The 24,736-nt window shown below is 36.5% G+C and overlaps 1 protein-coding gene across 4 annotated transcripts in view; it reads left to right on the top strand.

The window, feature by feature from the left end:
* The first annotated feature begins 1,678 nt into the window (after window positions 1–1,678).
* The window catches only part of LOC131052986 (guanosine deaminase), a 69,716-nt gene continuing 46,658 nt past the window's right edge, over window positions 1,679–24,736 (top strand). The window contains exons 1-3 of one of the 4 annotated variants that reach the window (XM_059218352.1): window positions 1,679–1,903; window positions 18,752–18,805; window positions 18,896–19,110. In XM_059218352.1, coding sequence (XP_059074335.1) covers window positions 18,775–18,805; window positions 18,896–19,110 — 246 coding nt within the window. In that variant the 5' untranslated portion in view covers window positions 1,679–1,903; window positions 18,752–18,774. The remainder of the gene's footprint in view (window positions 1,904–18,751; window positions 18,806–18,895; window positions 19,111–24,736) is intronic. The other 3 variants (XM_059218351.1, XM_057987601.2, XM_057987598.2) reach the window with 3 other exon arrangements.

The raw sequence follows: 24,736 nt of genomic DNA, 5'->3' as shown, positions 1-24,736 counted from the left end.
ACCCTTTGCATAAGATAAAAATAAGTGACCAGGAGGATTCTCACTACTTTCTTGAGCATAGTTAACACTTTTACCTTCTTTCAATCTGCATTCTCTTTCAAAGTGGCCATACCTGTTACAATGGTAACATTGAACATTTCTCTTATCAAATCTGCCTCTACCTCTTCCTCTGAAACCACCTCTTCCTCTTGAGCCACCTCTTCCTCTACCTCTTGAAGAATTTTGGTTTTGCCCTTTACCTTGGCCTTGATTGATTTGGGTACTATTGCTGCTTGCATCTTCATTTTTTGTGATTAGCAATTTAGAGGAAAATGCTTTCTCTACACCTTCAAAAGAATCTTTCAATCTTTTTTTTCATGAGACATCAGGGATCCAACAAGTTGATCAAACTGTAGTTTTGTCAAATCTTTGCTTTCTTATATGATTATTGCTACATGTTTCCATCTGGGTGTCAAAGATCTCAACACCTTTTTTTATCAAAACTTCATTGCTTACAATTTCCCCAAGTGTAGCCATTTTATTGACCAAATCTTTGACTCTGACACAATAATCACTTATACTTTCAGCTTTTTGCATCTTCAAATTCTCGAACTCTCGCTTCAATGTATGAAGCTTGACCACTTTAATTTGATCACTACCCTGGTAAACTTCTTGTAGAGTCTTCCAGGCATCTTTGGCTGTTGTTGCTCCTGATATTCTTGGAAATAAGGTTATCAAGAGCTATCTGAATGTGAAACAAAGCTTGAGCATTCTTTTTCCTTGCTTCCTTTCTTGCTGTTCTTTCATTGGTTGTAAGGGCATTCCAATCAGCTGGCTCCTCATAACCCGATTCAATAATCTCCCACAAATCTTTTCCAATCAAAAAAGTCAGCATCATAATGCACCAATAATTATAATCATTCCCATCAAATTCTGGAATGGGCATATTGTTAGAATTCGACATGATTAATTTTGGCGAAATTCTAGCAATAAAACTTTAACCCAAAACAATTTTACCTGCTCTGATGCCACTTGTAGAATTTTGAACCTGACCTATCCTCTCTGAACCAACTGATTAACAAACAATAATAGCAAAAAGAATAAATTGCAAAAAGAAATCACAATTCAGAATAAATAAAACAAAGTGCCTTGTTTTTTTGGAATTGCACACACTAATTTCTTTATTGAAGCTTAATTAAAAAATTACATAGAGGCTATATATATAAAGAATTTGCACCCTAGAAAAATTAATAATAATTACAGTTCTAAATATAATCCTAGCATTGCATGGAAAGCTACTAAGACTCTCAAACTAAAAAACAAACTACTTCTTAAATTAAGAATACAATAAATGCATGCACATCATGCTTTATTTACTAAAAACAAATTCATGCAAAAACAAAACTAAAAATAGTCCTAAAAATCAATGCATGTTGGAGTACATGCTTTATTTGCACGAATAAACAAAAAACTATTAACTAAACTAATCTAGCTGCATGCAGCATAATTATCAACATTTTTCACATATAATGGCTATAGTCTAATAAAAAACATGGTTCCCCATCCCTAAAGTTAGTGCATCACTATCGGGCCGCCTCCTTTAAAAGCCTTTCTCATTATCAACTTGCATAAAAAAAAATTGATTGATTGGGGACTGTCCCACATACTGAAGATTTTTTTAATTAGATTAAGAGAAGATACAGAAAAAAAATGGAGGATACTGTTGTCTTCTTCTACTTTTATAACACCATCTTTGTGGATTGCGATCCAATAAGAAATTTAATGAGGCGTCTGAATGCAAAAAAGTCTTGCACCTACTCAGCGATCATTCACCCTGGAAGAAAACAGAGGCGTCTGACTCAAAAAAATCCTTAACACCAGTTCGCAGCTACTCGGTGATCATCAGCACTGGGAGAATTCAAGCGTATGCAATTTTATTATCTTATGTGTCTTCCTTTTTCTTTTCCTTTGGAGCACTCAGTTAGATCCTCTTAATTTTGTAAAATTTTGTTTGTCTTCTTCTGGGCGATAGCTAGATTGGGGAGAATCTTACAATATTCGACAAATTTCTTTTTGTTACAAGTATTAGTATTGCACGATTTCTTGTTACAGTCAGTTTATTGTATGTACTTTTTTCTTACAATTAAGAAGAAATGTCAAAGCTGTTGAGTTGAAGAGAGAGTGGTTTGTTTCAACTTTGAAGTCTAGCTGCAGAGTACCAAATCATTGGCATGACATTCCATGGTTCAATGTATTGCATCTTACCTTAACTAGTGCTTTACCAAATTCGTCGTTATAGTGTCACTATATTTTTCTCCAAGGTATATATTTGTTGAACTCCTTAAAGGCTCTGTCTCCATAAAATCTTACCATCTTTCATTTCCCGTTACGCAGGATTTCTATCCAATTATGCAACTAAACTTTGAACACGTGTGTCCTGACTCCTAAGAATCATGGTTATGATTTGATCCCCGAGCCTCACCAGCTCAAACCAAGATCCTAAAAGTTCAGATGTACGAAGGAATATATGAGCTTCCAAGTGTCTCGTGAATAAGGGACAAGACATGATCTCATATAACAATGGCTTTTTGAGGCCTCGGATGCATGCCCGCAGTTCAGAGATTAGGGATACGGGGCTTCAATTACTGCAGATAATAGTTGATTATTCACTCTCTGATTTGATTTTAGGTTGTTTCTCAAGGAAAAAATGACAGTCGGTGTAGGATTTTTTTTCTGGAGGAGTAAAATGCCATCACTTTTTTCTGAAATTCTTATTATTTCTATATCTGGGATTGGGAACTCATATTTACAGAACCTTGTTACCAATTCCTTTTATGTCTTCTAATTGCACTTCTGATTCCGATGCTTAGTTCTGTTGGGATAAAAACCTTTTGTCTTGTACAGAGAGGTGAAATTATTGTTTTTTTTTAAAACCATTTTCAGGGCAGTGATGATTTCACCTGCTATAAGGTGTAATCTGCGTTACTGTGTTCATTTGGCGAAACTAGCGTGCATCCACTGTCGCATGTTTTCTCCGCAGTAAGTTTTGAACTTGTACATTCTCATAATTGTGGGTTAGCATTTAAACCCTGAGCCTTTCTAGCTCAAAATCAGGAAGGCTCTTTCAGTAACTTTCTAAAAATTAAGATGGAGGAAACAATTTGTGAGCTCCAAGTGTATTGTGAATAATGGACAAAAAGTGAATTTATATAATGTTCTTGATGCTATGGATGCATTCACAGGGTTTAGGTTTTAGGGATACAGGGTTTCAGTTACTCGAAATATTAGCTATTCTTCTTCTCTGAATTGTTTTGAGGTTGTTTCTCAGAGAAGAAACCTTCAGTTGGCGTGGGTTTTTATTATGATGGAGTAAAATACCATCATTTAAAAAAAAATGAAATGCTAATTATTTCTGATCTCTAGGTACTCAGGTTTACAAAACCTTGGTACCAATTCCCATTACAATCTTCACAAATCACAACAATTGCATGGTATTTGTCTTCTAATTGACCTTTTGATAGTTACTCAATTATGTAGGACGAACCTTGTATGAAGAGATGAGATTAGTGGGTTCTTACAATTTGGAAGCCAGAGGTGATTTTATAGTTAGGTGTAGACTGGGTTGTTAGGTTCGCCTGGCCTCCAACAACTAGTACGTGTAGACACTAAAAAGTGGTTAAATGTCCGTGTCTCCCTTTCTAGCATGTCTTGTTGTTGTGCGTTTGTTCTTCACCATTCGTCGATCCTCTGTCATTCTTCTGTCCTCTAATTCGATTATTTCCTCTCAACTTCCTGTCATTTGACCTAAATCGTCCTTTTTGAACATCTGATTAAAAAATTTTGTCAGTTACCCAATTTCTGTCCTATGGCATTAATTTATCCCAATTGTTGTCCTATGGTATCAATTTGTCCCAATTTTTGCCCTATGACATCATTTTGACCTAATCTCTATGCCTTGATGTCAATTTGACCTAATTCCCTCCCAGGGTTGATTAATTATTTAATTATTTAACCCCCTTTAGGCTAACACATCCCTCTTTGGATAAATTATATTATTATTTATTTGTCCCTAATTTCCTTGTCACAATTAAATGAATATTTAACTGGCTAATTTGCTAATTTTGGAGTGAATTAATAAATGAATATTAATTAATTTCACCTCCATTTCTATCTCCCCTTATCTCTTCCACTTTCCCGATTCGCTCCACTTAACTCTACTTACCTTCTATTTTGCTCTCCACTTGCAAATGACACCTTTCCTATTTCATTCCACTTAAGTCAATCTCTCCTTCAATCTTTTCCATTGATCGAAATTGATCTCGTTCGTCCATTTGATCTTCGAACTCTATAAATCGAGCTCTCATTGCTCATTCTCATAACCACACTTTTTGAATATCCTTAGGATCATGCTGCATACATCACCTTGCTTTTTGTCATACGTGCACTCAACCAATTGAGAACTACACAACATTAGAGGAGAAAGAAAGAACGATGAAGCAACTGTTGGTTGAAAATTTTGTACACTTGGGGAAATATACAAAACTGTGGCTTCAACCATAGTGTGTGAGTAAAACTCTCCTAATAAAGGGAAGGCTCCCCTCATCTATCTAATACTAAAACTAAAATAGGATGAAACAATAGTCTTTTTTTTTTTTTTTTCGAAAGCCAATATCCTTTTCTCTTCACAGAAAAGTAATAGCAATTTAACGTAAAACAACATTAACAACTTTTTGAAATGAAATGAGAGAAAGGAAATGAAGTTTTCTGAAAGCTCAAAGACTTCCGTCACTTCCTTCGGGATGGGACAACAATATCAAGCTCAAAGTCTTGAATATGTGAAGTCCTATCTACCCTTTTCTATTCTAATGATGTCAAGAACAAATTATGACAGCGCAAAGTCTGAAATAACTTATTTCTTTCTACAAAAGACATCAAAAACTAGTGTGAGCTCAAAGTTTCACAACTATTTCCTATTATAAAATCTACTTCTAATCTCTCTCAAGAATGAGTGTAAGCACAAAGTCTTACAAAGTTTCTCAATAGAACTTTTATTCTAACTAAATTAATCTCCAATACTTGCAACACAAAGTCTGCAAATCAAATTTGATTAAGCCCTTAAAGAAACACTTGCAAGAAAGACAATATTGAACAAACTCAAGAATGTAGCACAAAGTCTCAACACTTGAGTAATTTTCTTCTATTCCTTTCAATTCTTCAATTTACACATAAAAGCTCAAAGACTTCTTTGCTGCAAATTTGACAGAGTTTTTGCTTGCTTTCAAAAAGATAAAGATTACAATAGACTCCCTCAAGTATTTATAGGGGAGGAGTCGTGAGAAAAAGGTGGGAGGATCCTAACTAACTTGAGAAATTCTCTCAACCACCAAGACTTGTTCAATAACTAACTATGACTTAATCAAAGTTACAAGTCCTATTCTAAATTGACTTGTTACTCGTCTACTTGTAATTACAAAAGTGCAAGTAATGACTTGACTTGCAATTTACAAAATGTTTTTACAAGTAAACATGTCAAAAGAAAAACTACAACTAAGAGACTACAATTCTGAAAAATACAACTAATTGTTGAAAAACACTAAAGTTGCAGCATGTGAAGACATGAATCCTTCAAACTTTTGGATGATCATTTGCAGCTCATTAGGATTTGGTTCATGGGTATTTTTTGCCACGATCATGGTTTTCACAATAACATCATTACAACGAAGGATTGTGGCATTATTCTTCTCAAAGGAAGATTGAATTTCCTGCAAGAAGACTTGATAGGCAACCAAGGCTTGAATAAATGTAACTGAAAATGGTTCACTCTTCCACTCATGATGAATCTTCAACTGTAGATCTGAGATAACCCTTTCTTTTGCCAATAATTCCCCACTATGATCCATGATGTTGCAAGAATCTTTCTCACAACAAGAAACCATATCCTGAACTATTTCCAATCGAAGTCTCATGGTATCATCAATGTCTTCAACAAGTGACTTGAGAACAAGGGCTTTGTTCTCCAAGAGTTTCTGATATTCTAGATACACAACTCTTGAAGGAATAACCTGATCTTCTAGAAGAACACTCAACTTTTGTTGAGGAATTTTGAGCCAAGTAGTCAAGCTATCTTCCACCTTTTCCAAGTTATGTTTGAAAGTATCAGAAACTTGGTTCAATTGTTCTTCAATGGTCTTCAATTTGATCATCATTTGAAAAACCTCCCTCAAAACTTGTGCACATAAATCATGAAGTTGATCTACCCAAGATTCCAATGCTTGTACCTTTTGAGCAGCTCTCTCAACTCTCTGAATTGATTCTTGTGGACCGGAAGAACTTGAAGGATTACTCTCTTCATCAACATGTTTTGTGATTTTATGAGTAGCTGCAACAAGTTGCCTATTCTCCTCTTCTAGCTTGTCTTTCTTCGCTAGAAGTTCATCATACCGCTGTACTAGTCAAGCTACAGATTGTTGGGCATCATGCTTGACCACTTCATGCGTTTGCTTACCCAATTCTATCCTTGTGACCCTATAATCAACAACTTGCATTTCCTCGTGTGGCTTATCTACAAGGGACTCAACAATTTCTGGCACTTTCATCTTGTTGCTGTCAACTGTTACCCTTGAGATTGTCTTGGCTCTTTTAGCAACCTTGGACCTAGATTGCTTAAGTTGTTGATAATCAAAGACATCAGGAGAAATTTCCTGCTTCTTCCTCTTGGGAGTGAAAGAACTAAGCCATGGAGGTAAAACCATTAGTTCTCCTTCAGTAGTAGCTGAAAGCAAAGGAGAAGCAGTTTCTGTTTGAACAACTATGGTTATCCTGGGGGAAGAATCTGTCTGGATGGCAACCATGGCTTGTTCGGTAACCAAAGGGCATGAAGATTGTTTCATAAACTCCTCAAAGCTGGAAGTAGAGGTATCAATCTCTAACAAATGAATACATGTAGGAGTATCCTCGAAGATTTCCAGCAAACTCTCTTGTTGATGATCAAGAGGTGGCTCAACTGCTGAAAGGGGAATGACATTCTGAGGGGAGTCATCTTCTACTGTGTCAGGAGGAGATAGAGGCAGCTCCATGGAAACTGAGGAGGGAATCTCATGAGGTGACTCCGAAGCCAGTGACTTAGGAGCATCATCTGATTGTTGTCCTTCCTCCGGATCATCAGGATCAATCACATGAATGTGAATCTGGGACTTTTCTTTCCCACGAACTGTCGTCTCCTCAGGAGGGAGCACCATTGCCCGACTAACTCGCAATTTGATCCTCGTGCCTGAAGATGATGCACCTTCCTTTTTGTCAATCTGAATCTTAGACTCACATCCAAGAGGCCCCGTAGAATCATCTTCTTTTCCAATCTTGATCTTGATGAGCCTAACACCGTTACCTTTGAGCCAAGTATTGGTGTTAGCTAAGATGGGCTGAAATCTCTCAAGAATGGAAGTGCATTCTTTGTGTGACCATTGAATTAAAGGAAGTGGGGCTTCATCAACCCTTCGTGAGACGTACTTTGGATCAAGCACATTCCCATCATCAATCATCCCTTGCGGAATGTCCACCAGGTTCAAATCAATAACTTACTCAAGGGTGAGCCTACAGTAATCCATCTTAATAACCTCCTTTTCTATACGAAGATCCACCCAGATATCTTCTATGCGATGCACATGTATGAAGAACTTTTTGATTCTCTCCTTCATACCTCGATAGTCGAAATTTGCCCTTGACTTAAACCTTTTGAGTTTTATTTCCTGCATCTCGGTCTCCATAGCTTTGGCTTTGGTGGATGTGATGAGGGAGTACCTACCAATCTTCAATGGGTTAATTGTAGAAATCCCCATTCCAACCTCATGCTTGACATATTGATGTGCATGAACCGCCATGATTTGTCTTCCCAACTCCATGAGAATAATCTTATCAGTTGAGTATCTAGGGAGCATGTATGGCTGCCCACTGTAACATCCAACTCTCATATAAGTGAAAGTCGGGAATTGAAGGAACAAGCAATCATATTCATTCACTTTTTCCCATGCCTCATCTGATATTCTTTTATTCTTTAGAGTCTTGTCAAATTGACACATGAAATAACCAAAGAATGCATCCTAAATCCTTCTGAAATGTAACCTGCTGGGTCTCAAGGGCAGTTGATCATAGTACTCCCACACTGGTATAAGCGAGCAATCACCCTTGGTAGAAAGACCAAGGAAATGTCTAAGTGACGCTGCCAAATACACTAAGTATGAGTTTATGTAAAATGTCATAGTGGTAGGGACTGCTACAAATTGTTCACACAAAGCATCACTAATAATCTCTCTCCGTGAAATGTGATGGGATTGCCTTATGAACATGATAAATTGATACATCCAAGGCTCAAAAACATTAGAATGCTCGAGACCTAACATTCTGCTGAGGAGAGTAATGATGTCTCCAATTTCCCACTTGAAGTCACAACAGTATAACTTAGCCCACCTTGTGAAAGCAGCTCGTGGCTGATGGATCCATCTATTAATGTGATGTTTGCAGTTCTTTTCCCTCTTGACATAGTACTCAACTGCACTATCCTTGGAATTCTCCATATACACAGGTACTGATGGTATTCTGAAGACTTTCTCAATAGTATCCGCATCAAGGCGGATTATTGCCTCACCATCATCATTTCTAATGGTTCTTGTCTCCTTGTCGAAATGGTGAGCTGTAATGTCCCCTTCTCCGCAGTGATTAGTTCAGCTGGCCGTTAGCCTATTTCGAAGGCCTGTAGGCTAGTCGGGAGCAGAAATTAGGGTTTCCTATTTTCTAGGAGGATTCTTTGGTGTTTTCAAGGGGTGTATGTGGGAATTTGACACTTTGGATTTTGGATTCCTTTTGGGTTTTTAAAGAGCTTCAAGATGGTTCAACATGCATCTGCATCGGGTGACTTTTTTCGGACTTACTATTTTTAGTAAGTGCAACAACTGCTCAAAATGTGGTTAAATCATTTTGGAAACACTTACTATTTTTAGCAGTATGCTATTTTTAGTAAGTACTATTTTTAGCAGGATGTCAGCAGGCCTGTTCAGATGGCTATTTCCGGCAAGTCAGTTTGAGCAGTTGGTCTTCCAAGCATTTTTTGGTGCTATTCTTGGCAAGGGTTCTTCAGCTCAGTTCAATGACTATTTCTGGTAGGGCAATTCTTTTAGCTTGTTTCCCCATATCCTTGGAGCTTGTTTTGGCAGGTTCAGTATTTGATGAAAAATGGTGTTTTAAATTAAATTATAACTTAAGGCAAAGGTTGGACGATTTATTTTAAAGGGATTGCTTAAGTTATATTGATATCTAAGTCATTTCCTTAATTATATATTGAGCGATTTATTGTTGAGGAAAAATACTTTATAAAGTGAAATATTAATAAGGCAAGATGGACGCCTTATGGAGAAATAAGTTAATTTTATAATATATTTCACTTATCTACCTTGGATGCCACATTATGATTTTATTGTCATTTTTATAAAGTATATTTGCTTCTATGAGAAGGTCGATTTGGAGAGAGGAGAAATGAAATGTAATTCCAAAATAATGTGAAGTGAATGTGCATTTGGGTTTGTCGTTCATTTGGAGGGAATGCAAATTTGAATTAGGAGACACAAAGTCTATAAATAAGAGTGTTGGGATCTTGTTTTGGTATCCAAGAATTTTTATAATGAAATGTTGCCGAAATGTAGAGTGAAAGCTTCGGGGAACGCTTACCTCCTAGCCATAGCTTGATTTCTTGCTTGCAATACAACAACTAGTCGAGCTAGAGACTACTCTTCACAGAGGAGTGAATTGAAGATAATGTTGCAGATTTATATATTAGATTTCTGATTTTTGGGAGTGCTGTAGTGTAATCCTGGAGATACAATATAGGAGATACAAACTTGGGACATATCGACATTTAGGATTACGTTCGGGTAGAACGTGCACCAAGTCGAGACATCTGGAAGGACTACTTGCAAGAAGTCGAATTCTTGGAGAAAGAGTCTACCTTGGGGAAATAAAAAGTTCTTTCTTGAAATATTTGTTTCTCTTAAGTTCTAAATGCACTTTTTCAGGATAAAGTTTCTTTCCAACTACCAAAATCATTGTAGATTTTTGAGCTCCATGCAAGTGCACTTTTTGGAGCAACTTTATGTTGAGTGGTTGGTAGTTATTAGTTAGTTGATGGTTGGTGATGATATTTTGTTACCCATTAATGGATATGGGCAGCCATGTTTTATAGGATGAATCTGGGCCACTTGTAAGATTAAATCTTGGCCATTCATCCATTTTTGAAATTCTATATAAGGGATGGTTTTTCCCTTATTTTGTAAGAAGTATAAAATTGTTGTTGAAACTCTGGCGGAATTTATGCAGATTTAATGGATATTAAAGGTGTCTGGTTTCTTTGTGAGTGCATGGTCTCCTTCTTCATCTTTCATTTTTCCTGTTATGTAGTTTAATTTCAGATTGCATTTTTAGAATTATATCTGATAGAAACTTTAAGTGTTCACACCATTAAGGATTGATTGATTGTCATTTCCTCTTGCATGGTTAATCTGAATCAGTTTTATGCTCTTGTTCGATTATTAAATATTAAATGAATGAATATCTGGTTCTGAATTTATGTTTAATAGCATGAAAATCCAACTCCCATTGAAGATTGCACTAGTTTTTACAGAGTTGTGCTTCATTAGCTGATGATGTTTAATCTGGTTTTTTCAAGGTTTCTGTCTATTTTTCTGAACATGCTGTCTTAGGTAGATTAATTAGACATTCTCTCTCTTTCCCTTCCCTTTTCCCCTTTTTTTATCAGAAGTTGAAGTTCGAACAACATCATGTTAAGGTAAAATATGATGAAATCAAAACTGTAGAATCTTAGGGAACCCGTACAAACAAAACCAATTTTGTCTAATCGTAAGTCCCCTTTGTGTTTACAGTAAAACACATCAAACTGTTGAGCTATCCTGCAGTTATGACCTGACAGTTGAAACCTTGAGGTCATCCCCATTGATCAACTAAAACAACATTAGGGATTTCCTTATTTCAAGAGAGGATAGGATACTCAACATTCTATTCTGCGTTGACCGGAGAAAGTTATAGCGATACGACTTTAGCCACGTTAACACATAGCTGCGACTCGATGAGAAGATTCTGTTTGAACAACAACAATTCTCTGCTCATGTGGTAACTCACTACTTGCCTCTGTCATGAACTTTTCAAAGTTCAAAGCAGAAGCATCAACCTTAGGAAAGGAAACACTAGACATGGCCACATAAGAGGGATTTATCTCAAAAACATTCTCGAGAATTCCATGAGACGTTTCGGCAAATAATCATACTAGTAGATGTACTTGGTTCTATATGATTTACATATATGGTGGGAAATGAATCCACATTTGTGTCAATTGGAGACATAGGAACATCTAATGACAATTGTGGAACAGCTATATGAGGAGAATCTGAACCAACTGAAGGGGTGATTCTGCAGCATTCTCATGATGGGTTTCATCCTCAGCATCAACAACATTGATCTGCAACTATGGTTTCTCCTTCCCTTTCAATGACACTTCTGGTAGATGAATAACCAATGCTCTACGCACTCGTAGCTTGATCCTTGTGCCAGAAGAAGAAGCACCTTCCTTAGATTTGATCCTAACTTTAGATCTTTGCCTAGCGGGCCCAGCCAAATCACTTTCATTCTCCACCTTGATCTTAATAGTCTTGACCCTATTATCCTTCAGCCAAGCATTTGTGTTTGCAAGGATGGGCTAAAATCTATCAATGATAGAGTCACATTCCTTCTTCAAATATTGTGGAGAAGGAAGAGGAGCTTCTGCAACTCTTTGCTTGACATACTCAGGATCGAGGATCTTTCCATCATCTACCATGCCCTCTGGAATTCTAGTTAAATCAAGATCCACAATCTGCTTCAGAGTCAACCTACTGTAGTCCATTCTCCTAATTTCTTCTTCAGTGTGGAGATCTACCGAGATGTCTTCTAGATGATGGACATGGGTGAAGGCCCTTTTGATCTTATCCTTCATGCCTCGGTAGTCAAAATCTTTTTTGACTATAAACTTCCTCAACTTGATTTCCTAGAGTTCTGTCTCCATTGCCTTAGCCCTCGCTGAGGTATTCAAAGAATATCGGCCAATCTGCAGTGAATTATGTGAGGAAATGTTTCTACCGAGTTTATGAATGGCAAGTTTTACTGCATGAACTGCCATCATCTGTCTTGCCAATTCTATCAGGAGAACCTTATCTGTAGGATATCGAGGTAACATGTATGGTTGTCACTCAATACATCCAACCCTCATATATGTAAAGGTTGGGAACTATAAGAACAAACATCCATACTCATTCACTTTCCTCCATGCAGCTTCAAAAACCCCTCCTGTTTTTGAGTGTCTTATCAAAGAGATACATGAAATGATCGAAGAAAGCGTCCCGCACTCTTCTGTAATTAATCCTACTAGGCCTCAGAGTCAACTGATCATAATATTTCCATACTGGTACTAGAGATCTATCACCCTTGGTGGAGAGACCAGGAAACCGTTTGAGTGACACTGCAATGAAACCAAGTAAGAATCCATATAGAAAGTGGGAGTGCTGGGAACTTGTGACAACTGCTCACACAAGTTGTCGTTGATAATCTCTCCCCAGAAGATGTGGGTTTGTCCCTTCCTCATGACCATGATGCACTTGTACATCTAGATCCCAAATACATTAGAATGCTTCAAACCCATGATCCTGCTAAGAAGTGTGATCATATCTCCCACTTCTTCAATGAAGTCACATCTATACAACTTAGGCCATCTTGAGAAGTAGTTCCGAGGAGTTTTCAGCCACTTAGCATTAATGTGCCTGATACAATTTGATCTTTTCTGATTATAATGATCTAAGGCACTCTTCATGGTTATGTCAGCATACATAGGGGATGCAGGAACTTTGAAGATTTTGTCTATCGTTTCTGGATCCAGCCTTATAATTACATTTCCATCCTCATCTCTGATTGTTCTCATTTCTCGATCAAAGTGAGTAGCACATGCGAGAACAAACTTAGGTTCTAAGACAGCCACTGGAAATGAAGACACTAGATGGATACGAGTGTTCAGGAACAGTTGCATCCCATGTGTTGGCGAACACTCTGTTCTTTCCAAAAAATTGGACATGGCAACATGTCCGATCTCTGTATCCCGGATCTCATCAATAACAGAGATCACCTGTGTGGGAGCAACCTCATTCTGGTACTTGTCATACTTGTATTTCATCTTCTTGTTTGGTGGCGAATATGGCTCTCCCGACATTGAACAAGAATCTGCAATATTGTGATGAAAACTCAAAAGGGTAAGAACATCTTTTGCTGCAACTGGCGATTCCGTAACCTTCAAGTTTTGAAAACCAATGCTCACACAAGAACATGGGAAGGATTTTAATATAAAACTGCTAGTACCGACTCAACAATGCTTTATAGATGAGCTTGGACAGTGATGGGAGGAAAATCGGATCTCGTGAGGGTGATTGCAAGTGGAAAAACTTACACAGTTCGCACTTTGTAATCGGCTCTCCAAGACCCAACTGCAAGTGGAAAAATGAATTGTGGAGGCAATCGATGATGCACACATGTAAATGGAAGCTTGAGACTTGATTTAAATGGGAAATGCGCGACATGACTTTGTGGAAAGCATATTGAAATGGGAGAAAATGACTGCAAGAATCATGAGCTTATCAAACCAAGGATAGTGACCATCTAAGGTACTTGCAGTCGGGTCTTGGGGACCCGACTACAAGCGTGCATGAAGGGTAAAACAATGTATTCTACTTGTAGTTGGGTCTCCAAGACTCGACTGCAAGTAAAAATGATTTATGCCAAACATATGGAATGCGGTAGTTCATCTTTGCAACAAGAGCTTTATGAGCGGAAATGATATGCATATGCATACTTGTAGTAGGGTCTATAGGACCTGATTACAAGTGTGTGTAAAACTTGCACTTGTAGGAAAAAGACCCGATTTTGCTTATAGAGGCCACTTAAGTCAATATGTCAACGGTTCACTTGTAATGATATGTGATAGATCCGATCCTTGAAGCAACACATTGTTTGTAGTGCAAAACATATGAAGTACAAGAGTTCGCTTATGACAAGAGCCTTGAGAGGAACGAAAAATGCAAAGGATATACTTGTAGTCGGGTCATATCCTTTGCATTTTTCGTTCCTCTCAAGGCTCTTGTCATAAGCCTGACTACAAGTCTTTTCACATTTAAAGACTTGCAATGGAAGAAAAGAGATCCGACTACAAACACAAAGTTGGAAATAAAATGAAACCAAGACTAAGACTTGCTATTGGGTGATGAAAACCCGATAGCAAGTGAAAGCGAAAATAGAGGAATCAGCTTGCAATCGGGTTTGCATGTCCTGATAGCAAGTGAAAGGGAAAACTTGCAAGTGCATGAAGAAAGACGCATAAACGACAACCTAGAAGATGTATTTACAAGCTAAGGAGATATATGAATGAAAAGCAAGCCATGAACATGTGTAAACTTAACACCAAAATTCAAGAGAAAAACACGCTCTTGCCTTAAGACATCGATTCAAAACACTCATGTAATGTCCCCACTTTGAAATAGAATTTAATAATAAATGATAATAATAAAATTAAAACATTAAAAATTAAATTAAAATATAAAATAATATAATTAAATATGATTAATTAAAAATTAATTAAGTTAATGAAAAGTCAAAAGTCATGAAAGGAAAAGTTGTGACTCCCTCAACATTGAGATATAAAAGGGAGAAGAGAACCTCATTCGAGGGGGGATAATTTGGAAATGAGAAGTGCAGATCTGATTTAAATAATAAGTGCACATTTGATTATGAAAGGCTGTGTCCCTTTCAAAGGGTAGAAATAATGAAGAGTTGCACTCTTTCCAAAGGGCATACATGATGAAGAGGTGTGACCTCTCCCTCAAATGGAGAGATATAAAGGGGAATAAATCGCTGAGGAAAAATCACGTCTGGACTTCAGTCTGAATATACGCTGCTCTAATCACTAGCCATTGGTTGACATCCACTGCATACGAACAACCATAGCCACGTTGGAAGCAAAATTGTGGAAGGAGGGAAGCATACCCAGCATATCCAGGATACACCACCAGCAAGTAATCGGTTCACCCTAAACCATAGTAAATACTTCATGAATAATGTCGTAGAATTCGAATCATACCGCAAGATAAATTTAAATAGAATAGCCGGTAAATAACAAAGATACATTCTAAATTAACAGAGATGCATTTATAATCAAAGTTGCAGAGATACATTCAGAATTAGCATAATAGAGATGCACCCAGAATTGTAATGACACTTCTAGAGACAAAGATACATTCAAAATTATATTATAATAGCGATATATTAGTGATGTTAAATAACAAATTACCATAAGATTGTAGAGATACACTCAGAATTAAAACAGAGGAAATAGAGATTGCTTCAGAGGAAATTTACAGAGCTAGGGATCATTGAGGCATTTCAGAGCAGAGTTGAATGCCAAGATTCCAAGAGGAATCCAGAGAGAGATTCATAGGGAATCTCTTAGAGACAATATATATATTGTAGAGATTAACCATATGCATATGTTAGAGCTAGAGAGGCTTGAGCAGGGGTGGGATCTCTGCCAAACTTTGAGAGCATTAATGATTTCACTCATTAATAGAGATCCCAAATAGAGACCTTAGGAGGACGACATCTTGGATTGCTCCTAACTGAGAAGTGTTTCTCAATAGAGGGTTGGGTCAATCCAAGTAAGGTCCAACTAAGTATTTTATCCTTTTTATAGATAACAATAAATTAGTTTAACATTATTTGTTAAATATGAAGAATAACGTATCGCATTCTTTCTTGTATAATTGCACAAATAAATATATATGTTTAATTACCTTTCATATTGTTTGTATACTAACGTTTGTTTGCAGGACTTGGACGCCAAATAATCCAATCCCCAACTGGGAACATTACAACTCATGATTCAGCAACCAAAGACAATGCAAAAGAACATAAACAAGAACCCAAGAAGAAAACCACAAAGAAGAAGAAGGTAATACATACCTGAAAATGAGAAGCCTTTAGCAACAATTACTCAAACCACCAATGCAGCGTTTGAAGAAGAAATGACATTCTAAACCCTTCAAATAGGCGATTCAAAATAAGAAGAACATTCCTCTTTGAAATCAAAGAATGAAACATTAATGTCCCCGTCAAAAATGCGAAGAGAGAAAGAGGGAATCGGGTCATTCGATGCTTGATGCAAGTTTGTGTTTTGAGCAATCAACATGACTTGAGGTCGGGTTATATTTAAAAGACTGCAAATGCTTACTAACTTGCAACTTTCAAATTAAAAAATCCAACTTGTAGTCGTGGGTTAGAAACCTGACCACAAGTGAACATGTTTCACTTGAAAGAAAAGAATCTTATGTGTAATCGGGTTTTAGGGACCCGACAACACATGTCAAAACAACTAAAACCTATCCAACTTGTAATCGGGTCCTAGAGACCCGATTGCAAGTGGACATGTTTAACTTGCAATATGACTAAAAATACCCCCAACTTGCAGTATAGTCTCTGAAACCCGATTTTGCACTTAAAGGTGCAAAAAAGAAGACTAAAACAAACAAAAACTAACCAAAGAAGATCAAAGAGAGGCACACACCCAAAATAGGCAAGATTTGAAACAAATTTCAACCTTGGGAAGTGTGCAAAAAGACTTAAAAGATGAATTTTAACGAAAATTCAAAGGGATTGCCCTCATTTATGTGATTTACAAAAATGAGGACAACAGGTGGAAGGTTATGTTCCTTCCCAATGGGTGCTCCTCTTGCAGAAGTAGTGACTCTTCACCACACCTTCTGCCTTAACTAATCATTTGTTGATTAAGGAATCTGATTTGCTTGACACCCCTTTTAATTATTGTTTTTAAGTTATGATTTTTGTATTATAATTGTAGCACTGGGTCACAGCCTTATTCATGTTGGGATTGCTAATGTGATGCCTAGATAGCTGCCTCTTTCCAGTGGAAATTGCTAACCTTATTGTTGTTTGATAGGTAACTGATACGGTCCCTTACTTGCTGGTAGTCTGGGCATGATCACGTTTCACATAAGTCTTATGCTAAGACAAAATCTTCTTATTACAAATATGGATGTTATGGAGAGGACATGATATTTTCATTATCTTTGTTCTAACCCAAGTGCTGTTTGATAAATAATGAGAGTTTGCTGCATTAATTTTCTGTCTTAGTCTTCTGTAGTTGCTGCCTGCATTGGTATTCCTACTCTGGAATAAATGTGTTTTTTTCTCATTGCCTCCCTTCCTAAATCGTCCCATGTATTGGCCTTATATAAGCCCTGCTTAGGATTGCAGCATATGGGTCGGCCAGCATACAGGTCAGTCCTTAATCATTTTGAATTATTTTGTTTTTGCCCTTTATAAAGGTCGGCCTTTAGCTAATACCTTTTATTTCAATTCCCAGACTTAAATGTTATTTAAAGCTGCGATTTGTTTTGTAAAGGCAGTGATCTCATAGCAGGGGCATGACAGTCTGCCCTTCCCAAGATTTTGCTTGTCCCCAAGCAATGTCGGTTTTAATTCATCAAACTAAATCATTTTGCCAAACATACTCATTGTATCAACTTTGGAGATTTGTAATTTCTAGATCCTCCTTTTGATTTAAGTAGCTTCTGCTGCATTATTCCGATCTAATATAGGAATCTTGTTTATGTCCCACTCTATACTACCGTGATTTTCTTGAAGATTTTGTAAAGTATTTGTCAGACGACCAATATAATTTTTACTATCATGAGGTTGATATCATTATCTAATGTTCAAGGACGATTCGTAGCATTTATATATTCATGGCATCGATCATATTTGATGTGGTTTTAGTGATGTTCCATAATGTGTGATAAGCAGCTTGTGGAATGTAGAGTGCTGTGTAGAGTCGAAGAGTTATTAAGTATAACTCATGACTGTGGCAGTGATTTTGAGGATTCCTTAAATGATTACATACTGTTCATGATGGGTATACAAATATGTCTACATTTCTTGCTTTATAAATTGTTGGATGATTATGTCCAAGGCAATGACAATTGGTGATATGAACTTCTCAAAAATGTGTAGAGGCTGCATCACTTATGAAAGAAGCTTGATCCTAATAGGTCCAGAAGATGCTGTGTAAACTTAACTTGATGTCAATTACTGGCTATATAATGAATTTTTGATATTAAATTTTGCATTGATGTTTAGCACACGACTGTATTACCATCTATCTTGGAGACTGAAATGTCTAGTTATGAAGAAGAGGTCCAAATTGCATTTAGAACCTCATGCTATAGGAGTTTAGAAATGTATGATTCTCTATATGTCAGCTTACCAAATTATGTACTTGAACTTTGGGTAATGTGAATAATGGACAAGTCACAAGACATAAGCTTATATAACAACCTGTTCTTGAAGCAATGAATGCATGCACATGGTTTAGGTTTTATAGGATACAGGTTTTCAATTGTTGCATGGATTAGCCGGTTTTGTTCTTTGATTTGTTTTGAGGTTGTTATTCAGAGAAGTAAGCAACAATTGGGTTGTTTTTTGTTATGAATGGGTAAAATACCATTATTATTTAAATTCAAATTCTTAGTATCTGTTTATGCCTGGGAGCTCAGGTTTAGGGAACCTTGTTATCTTTTCTATTTCTTATAGACTATGAGTGTGCTGTTGTTTGTTCACATATTTACAGAGTCGAAGGAAGCGATTGTCTCTATGGCATCCGTGATTTCCTGTAATGAGAAAGGTTTGGAACTTGTATTATTTCTTTGGATAATGATATTTCTTATTGTTAATAGTCTAATAGGGTAGCTTAATTGACTGTGAAAGTTAACAGGTAATCATACAATGTGTTTTTCAGCAGTTGAGGACAGGGACTTTCAGTTCTTATCCATGGCAATAAAAGAAGCATACAACGCTGTAGAATCTGAAGATGGTGCCCCTTTTGGTGCTGTTGTGGTCTGTGGAGAGGAAGTTGTTGTGAGTTGTCATAACATGGGTCTGAAGCAAACAGATCCAACTGCACATGCAGAGGTTGTGGCTATAAGAGAGGTTAGCAGAAATGATATGGGGGAACTATGCTATTTCTTTATTTTGGTATAAGATTTCTTATTTATTTTTGTTTTTTCTGATTGTTCCTTGCCAAACTTTAATTAATTTATTTTTTCAATTGGATTGAACTGTTCTTTTACCAATTTCTTGTTTTTGTAATATTTATCATTTGCAGAATAATGTGGTTAAATTATAAGGTTTCACATGGAAGACAACAACGAAGGCTTATTTTCTTATCAAAAATCTTATTTTATTAAAAAGTAGCATCCTTGAGATTGTTACATCTTGGTGCGCACTCGTAGGTTAGAATTCTGTTAAAAAAGAAATACAACCATAAGAACAACTGGGGCTTTTCGAAGGATGGAGAACATTTGTGGATTGTAGTCATACTAATGCCTGCTGAAAGTCTATATCAGTTATGGATCTGTCCTTGGATCTACCTGTGCTTCCTGTCTCGTGTTTTGACTTGACTCCCATGATAATTGCCCAATTATGACTTTGGGGTAAACAACTGTCTTTAGTCTAGATATATCTAAGAGGGCAAGAGAGAAAATTTTCACGATGAAAGAGAAATCCTTTACAATAGAGGTTGGTCTTATTCTAAGCTAAGAATAAACTTTACATATGGTTTAACCAAGGACCATTATTTTGAATAGTTCCTTGAGAGGGGTTTTTGCATTTTCTAAGTTGGAGGAAAGGTATATTTAAGACATGGGGGAGGTCTCAAAGCTCTATGCATCTATTATTATGCCCCAAATAGACACAATATTACTCACAAAGTAATCAACTGTAGATTCAAGTTGTGGATGAAAGTCACAATTCAATACAAGAAAACATATCAATTTAAACTAGAGGAAAATGTAAAATTACCGAGACTCTCATAAAGTGAAAGGGTCGAAGCCATTTTACATGTAAAATTGTATATGTACATGAGCCTTTGCATGCCAACCGAGTGGAAAATGAAAGGAAATATATGTATAAATATACCATGACATGGTGGCATTATGGTCATTATCACATCCACCACATCTTATCCCTTTATTTGCATAATAGAAGCAAGTTTTGAGCCAATTTTCACTCGTACGTTTTCATCTAATGGTTTTGCCTTTATTTGAGTGTAGCTTCCTTTTTGTTGAAATTGTTTTGTGTGCTTCTATGGCGTTTCTTATTCTAGTTTTTCTGATTTTTCCACTAAATCAGTATCAACAATAAAATATGATTTAGCGAATGTAATTTTAAACTAATTCCTGCTTGAGACTTAGACTATATTGCTATAGAGAGTGCATAAGCGTTTATTTAAAGGGAAAGTAAGGGTCAGTTCAATCTTTTGGAGGCTATACTAGGACCCTAGAGGTTTTGATAACCATGGTTAGCGTTGGACAGCATGGAGTTGTATAAGAATTGTCCTAGGACCAATATCCATTGTACTATTGAAACTGCAGGAGCCCAATTGTAAAGGATTTGGGACCAATGTCTCTCCATGATAACGAATAAATTATAAATAGGATGAAATGCTGGACTTGGTTGAAGCTGTAAACTAGTAAGCTGAATTGCCATCAGGATATCAATGATAATGCCAAATGGTGTCTATTGAGAATTGCCTTGACAGATTTGGTAATAGCTACTTTGGAGTACTTTGAGTGGTTTTGTTGGACAACTTATGTAATTTAAAGCTATAAGATTGAGAAAGATGCATAATACGTTGTATGCGAACTGTATATCGATATTGCCCTTGCTTGTAATTTGCAATAAGCTAGAGGGACTAGCAGATCAGATTTTGAGAAGCATACACCTTCACTAATTTTTTTCTCTTTATATTTATTTTCCACCTTTGAGTTATGGTTATTGCTTGTTGTGGAGAAGATGGGTGATGCTTTATTTTTCATAAAGGATGAAATCATTTTACTATGATTTAAAAAATGGTAAAGAGAACCTTTTATCCAACAATGAAAAACATGCTTCAGATATTTATCTTATATCCATGCACTAGCTTGGGGTTAGTGTTCTATCTTTTGGAGATTCTCTAAGTGGTGGGTCAAGTGCAGTCCCTTGTTAACTTGGCATGCTTCCCTTTCTTCACATATAAGTGTTCAGTAAATTATTATTAGAGTTAGTTATTATTAATTATTCTACTTGAATTTTTGTACTGTTGATTTATTTCATGTTGTCCCCCCCTAGTAGGGACTTTGCATTTCCATTTCTTTTTTCTCTCCCTATTTTTATGTGGAAAAATATTTGCAATTGGCAAAAGCAATAATTTAAATAATAACTTAAAAACCATAATGTATTTGTTATTATTTAAATAATAATAATTTAAATTACAATTTAAATAATAATTAGGAAATTATTATTTAATAGTTAGTTATTATTATTTAATAACTTAAATAATAATAATTAGGAAATTCAAATGTACCCATGTTTTGGTTTGTTCTGTGCTAAAGAAGGCTAATTCAAATACATAGCAATGCATGTAGATTGGAATTTTGAAATGTCCCCCTTAGTTTTTTTCAATTTTTCAACACAATAATTTCACCCATTAGTGTTAGCAAGATGAAATACTGAGAGCAATACATATTGGTGGTTAGACCAGCCACTTCCACTTTTCAGCAGGATAAAGAAATGCTGGAAATTAACAACTACTTGGCAGTATAACCAGCCAATTACAAATCCAAGAAAACTGAAATTGAATAAAGACAATCACTCAACCACTTATTCAGCGGGAGGACTGGAAATAACAAACTATCATTCAACCACTTTTTCAGCTGGAGGATAGGAATACAAAATGAAATAGAGATAGGCGGCGAAGCCAACCTCTTCCACTTATGCAGTGGGCAATACAAGGAAGTATAATGCAGTATGAAAATGGACTGTTTCATTACTATTGAATACAGTCTTACAATAAGCAAACTCTGCAAGATACTGTCAGTACATTAAAGCTCCAACCTCTAATGGATACAAGAAAGTACTCTAAGAAGCCACAAACAAGAATATTGGAAAAAACAAGCCAAAAAGAACACTTTACCAAATCTGATATAGCATATCAGCATTACCAAAAATCAGACCAGCAGCACTGTGAAGCCCATATCTCCATCAAAACACCTCCGAATGAGCTTCAGTGAATTGCAGATGAAGCACAAGAGCTAGGCGGCCAAGGAGGGACAAGGAAACACACCACCAAAGGGGTCTCAGCAAGGGCACACTCTCCAAAACAGAAAATCGAACTAGGACAAACAACAACAAGTTCGATTTGAAGTATGAAATCAACCACTCCACCAAAATCCACCAAAGTCTGAGCAAATGGGCGCCAAGAGCATACAAAACTTTTGAATCCACACCCACAAAATTCGAATGAAAGCTCCAACCAAAATGAGCAGAAAAGTGGATCCGCTGTAGGGTTCCTTCACCAATTTATCACACCAAACTTTTTGAAATCCACTGGTAATCTTTGAATGAGATTGCTCTATTAGCTAGGAGTTATCTTTCAAACTCGAAACTGAAGATGAGCTAGGAGGGCACGCAACCTCGAAGCCAAGATAGTGAAAATTCAGCAGCACTTCGTTATCAAATATTCATGGATACCCAAAAACAAGAGCCCGACACTCTTCTTTATAGACTTTGTGTCTCCAAATTCAAATTCACATTCCCTCCAAATGGACACCAAACCCAAATGCACATTCACTTCACATTATTTTGAAATTACATTTCATTTCCCTTCCTTTCCAAGTCGACCTTCACATAGAAGCAAATATACTTTATAAAAATGACAATAAAATAATAATGTGGCGCCCAAGGTAGATAAGTGAAATATATTATAAAATTTAACTTGTTTCTCCATAAGGCGTCCATCTTGCTTTATTAATATTTTACTTTATAAAATATTTTCCATCAACAATAAATCGCCCAAACCTTATGATATAAAATAATACTTTATCACCTCAAGTCGTCCCCTTAAGTCATAACCAAAAATACATAAGTCGTATGCCTAGGCCAAGGGGGGGCATTAAAAAATATTAAAATACTTTTTCCATGTGCTGAACAACTGCCAAAGTGAGCTGAAGGCCCCAAAATATTGAAAACTGCACTGCCAGAAATAGCCTCTGAATTGGACCACCAAAACCTGCCAAAAATAGCATTGCCAAAAATAGTACTTACTAAAAATAGCACACTGCTAAAAATAGTGTGTCCAAATGCATTTTAACCACATTCTGAGCAACCGTCACAACTTACTAAAAATAGTAAGTCCTAAAAATAGTAAGTCCGGAAAAGTCTTCGGATTCGTTTGCATGTCACACAATCGCGAGGCTCTCTGAAAACCCAAGTAAACCCAGAAAAATAAGTTGTCCTTGCCCCCACTTACTAAAAATAGTAAGTTCGAAAAAGTCCTCAAATTCAATTGCATGTCACACCATCGTGAAGCTCTCTGAAAACCCAGAAGGAATCCAGAATCAGAATTGTAAAATTCCAACATGCAAGCCACCAAAACTACCAAAGCATCCTCCTAGAAAAAAGGAAACCCTAATTTCTGCCTCTGACTAACCAATGGATCTCGGAATTGGCCAACAGTCCCCAAAACAAACTAGAGTGGAAAAGGGGACATTACAAATTTGAAACTTGGAGGCAACTATCATCTATGATGGTATTGTCATGTTGGAAACATGCATGCCCATTGCAAATGGAGACCCCCACTTTTTGCTTGCTAGATTAGTGTTTTTGCTTCGTTTTAGCTTGACAACAATTTCGTAGTCTTTGCCTTTATTTGTGAGAGGGTTTTGTTATGTCTTGTTAGTCCGGGAAAAAAGTATGTTGATCAGTCCTTGAAATGAGTTAGAGTGTAACTTCTTGTCCTTGAGGTGTGCAATGAAGTCAGGAACTCAAGTTTTGAGTCCAGAACTCATGAACAAACGTCAGGATTGAGAATTGAGGTCAAAATTTCTAAAGTTGTTCAATAAATGCAAAAATGTTGCAAAATGTCATCAGGACAAGTTGACAGGGAATTGAGATTTTGGAAATGTCAATTGTGAAAAAATGATGAAAATTCAATTCCTGGACAAGGAAAATTCCTTGTCAAGGTTGGATCGGATTTTCCGACCTTGACAGGATGGGGAACAAGAGAAATTTTATGAAAATCCTTGTTTAAAATGTGGGAGTTCAAAATTGGACTTAAAAAATCCTTAGACAAAATACAAAATTCAATGTTGAAATGTGGAATTCAAGGTTAAGATGCAAAATCAAGGTCTAAGTATAGATTCACAATCTAAATTAAATTTTCCTTGGTGAATCTATGGAATTCGTTTGAAAATTCTTCACAACAAAGTCATTTTGTCCTTGTGTACATCATTTTAGCGCTCATCACTCCTTGCTCATCATTTGGAATTCCATGTCAAAGTGTTTTTAGCGTCCCTTAGTCTAGGACTCCTTGTCTGTAGCGCCTAGGTGTCTTGGACAAATTCTTGCAAGTTTGCCTTAGTTGAAATAATTCCTAACTTGGTTGAAGGAGCGTTCAAGGAAATTTGTCTATATATTGTTAGTATCCTTCAATCCGGGACTATAAGTCCAATGGGACCTATAATTTAGAACTATGCATGGGACCTATAGTCTAGAACAACCTCATCCTGGCACCCATTTG

This window comes from Cryptomeria japonica, chromosome 3, assembly GCF_030272615.1.
Source record: "Cryptomeria japonica chromosome 3, Sugi_1.0, whole genome shotgun sequence".
NCBI classification, from domain to species: domain Eukaryota; kingdom Viridiplantae; phylum Streptophyta; class Pinopsida; order Cupressales; family Cupressaceae; genus Cryptomeria; species Cryptomeria japonica.
The sequence above is the reverse complement of the archived record's forward strand: the minus strand, read 5'-3'. Positions and strand labels throughout refer to the sequence as shown.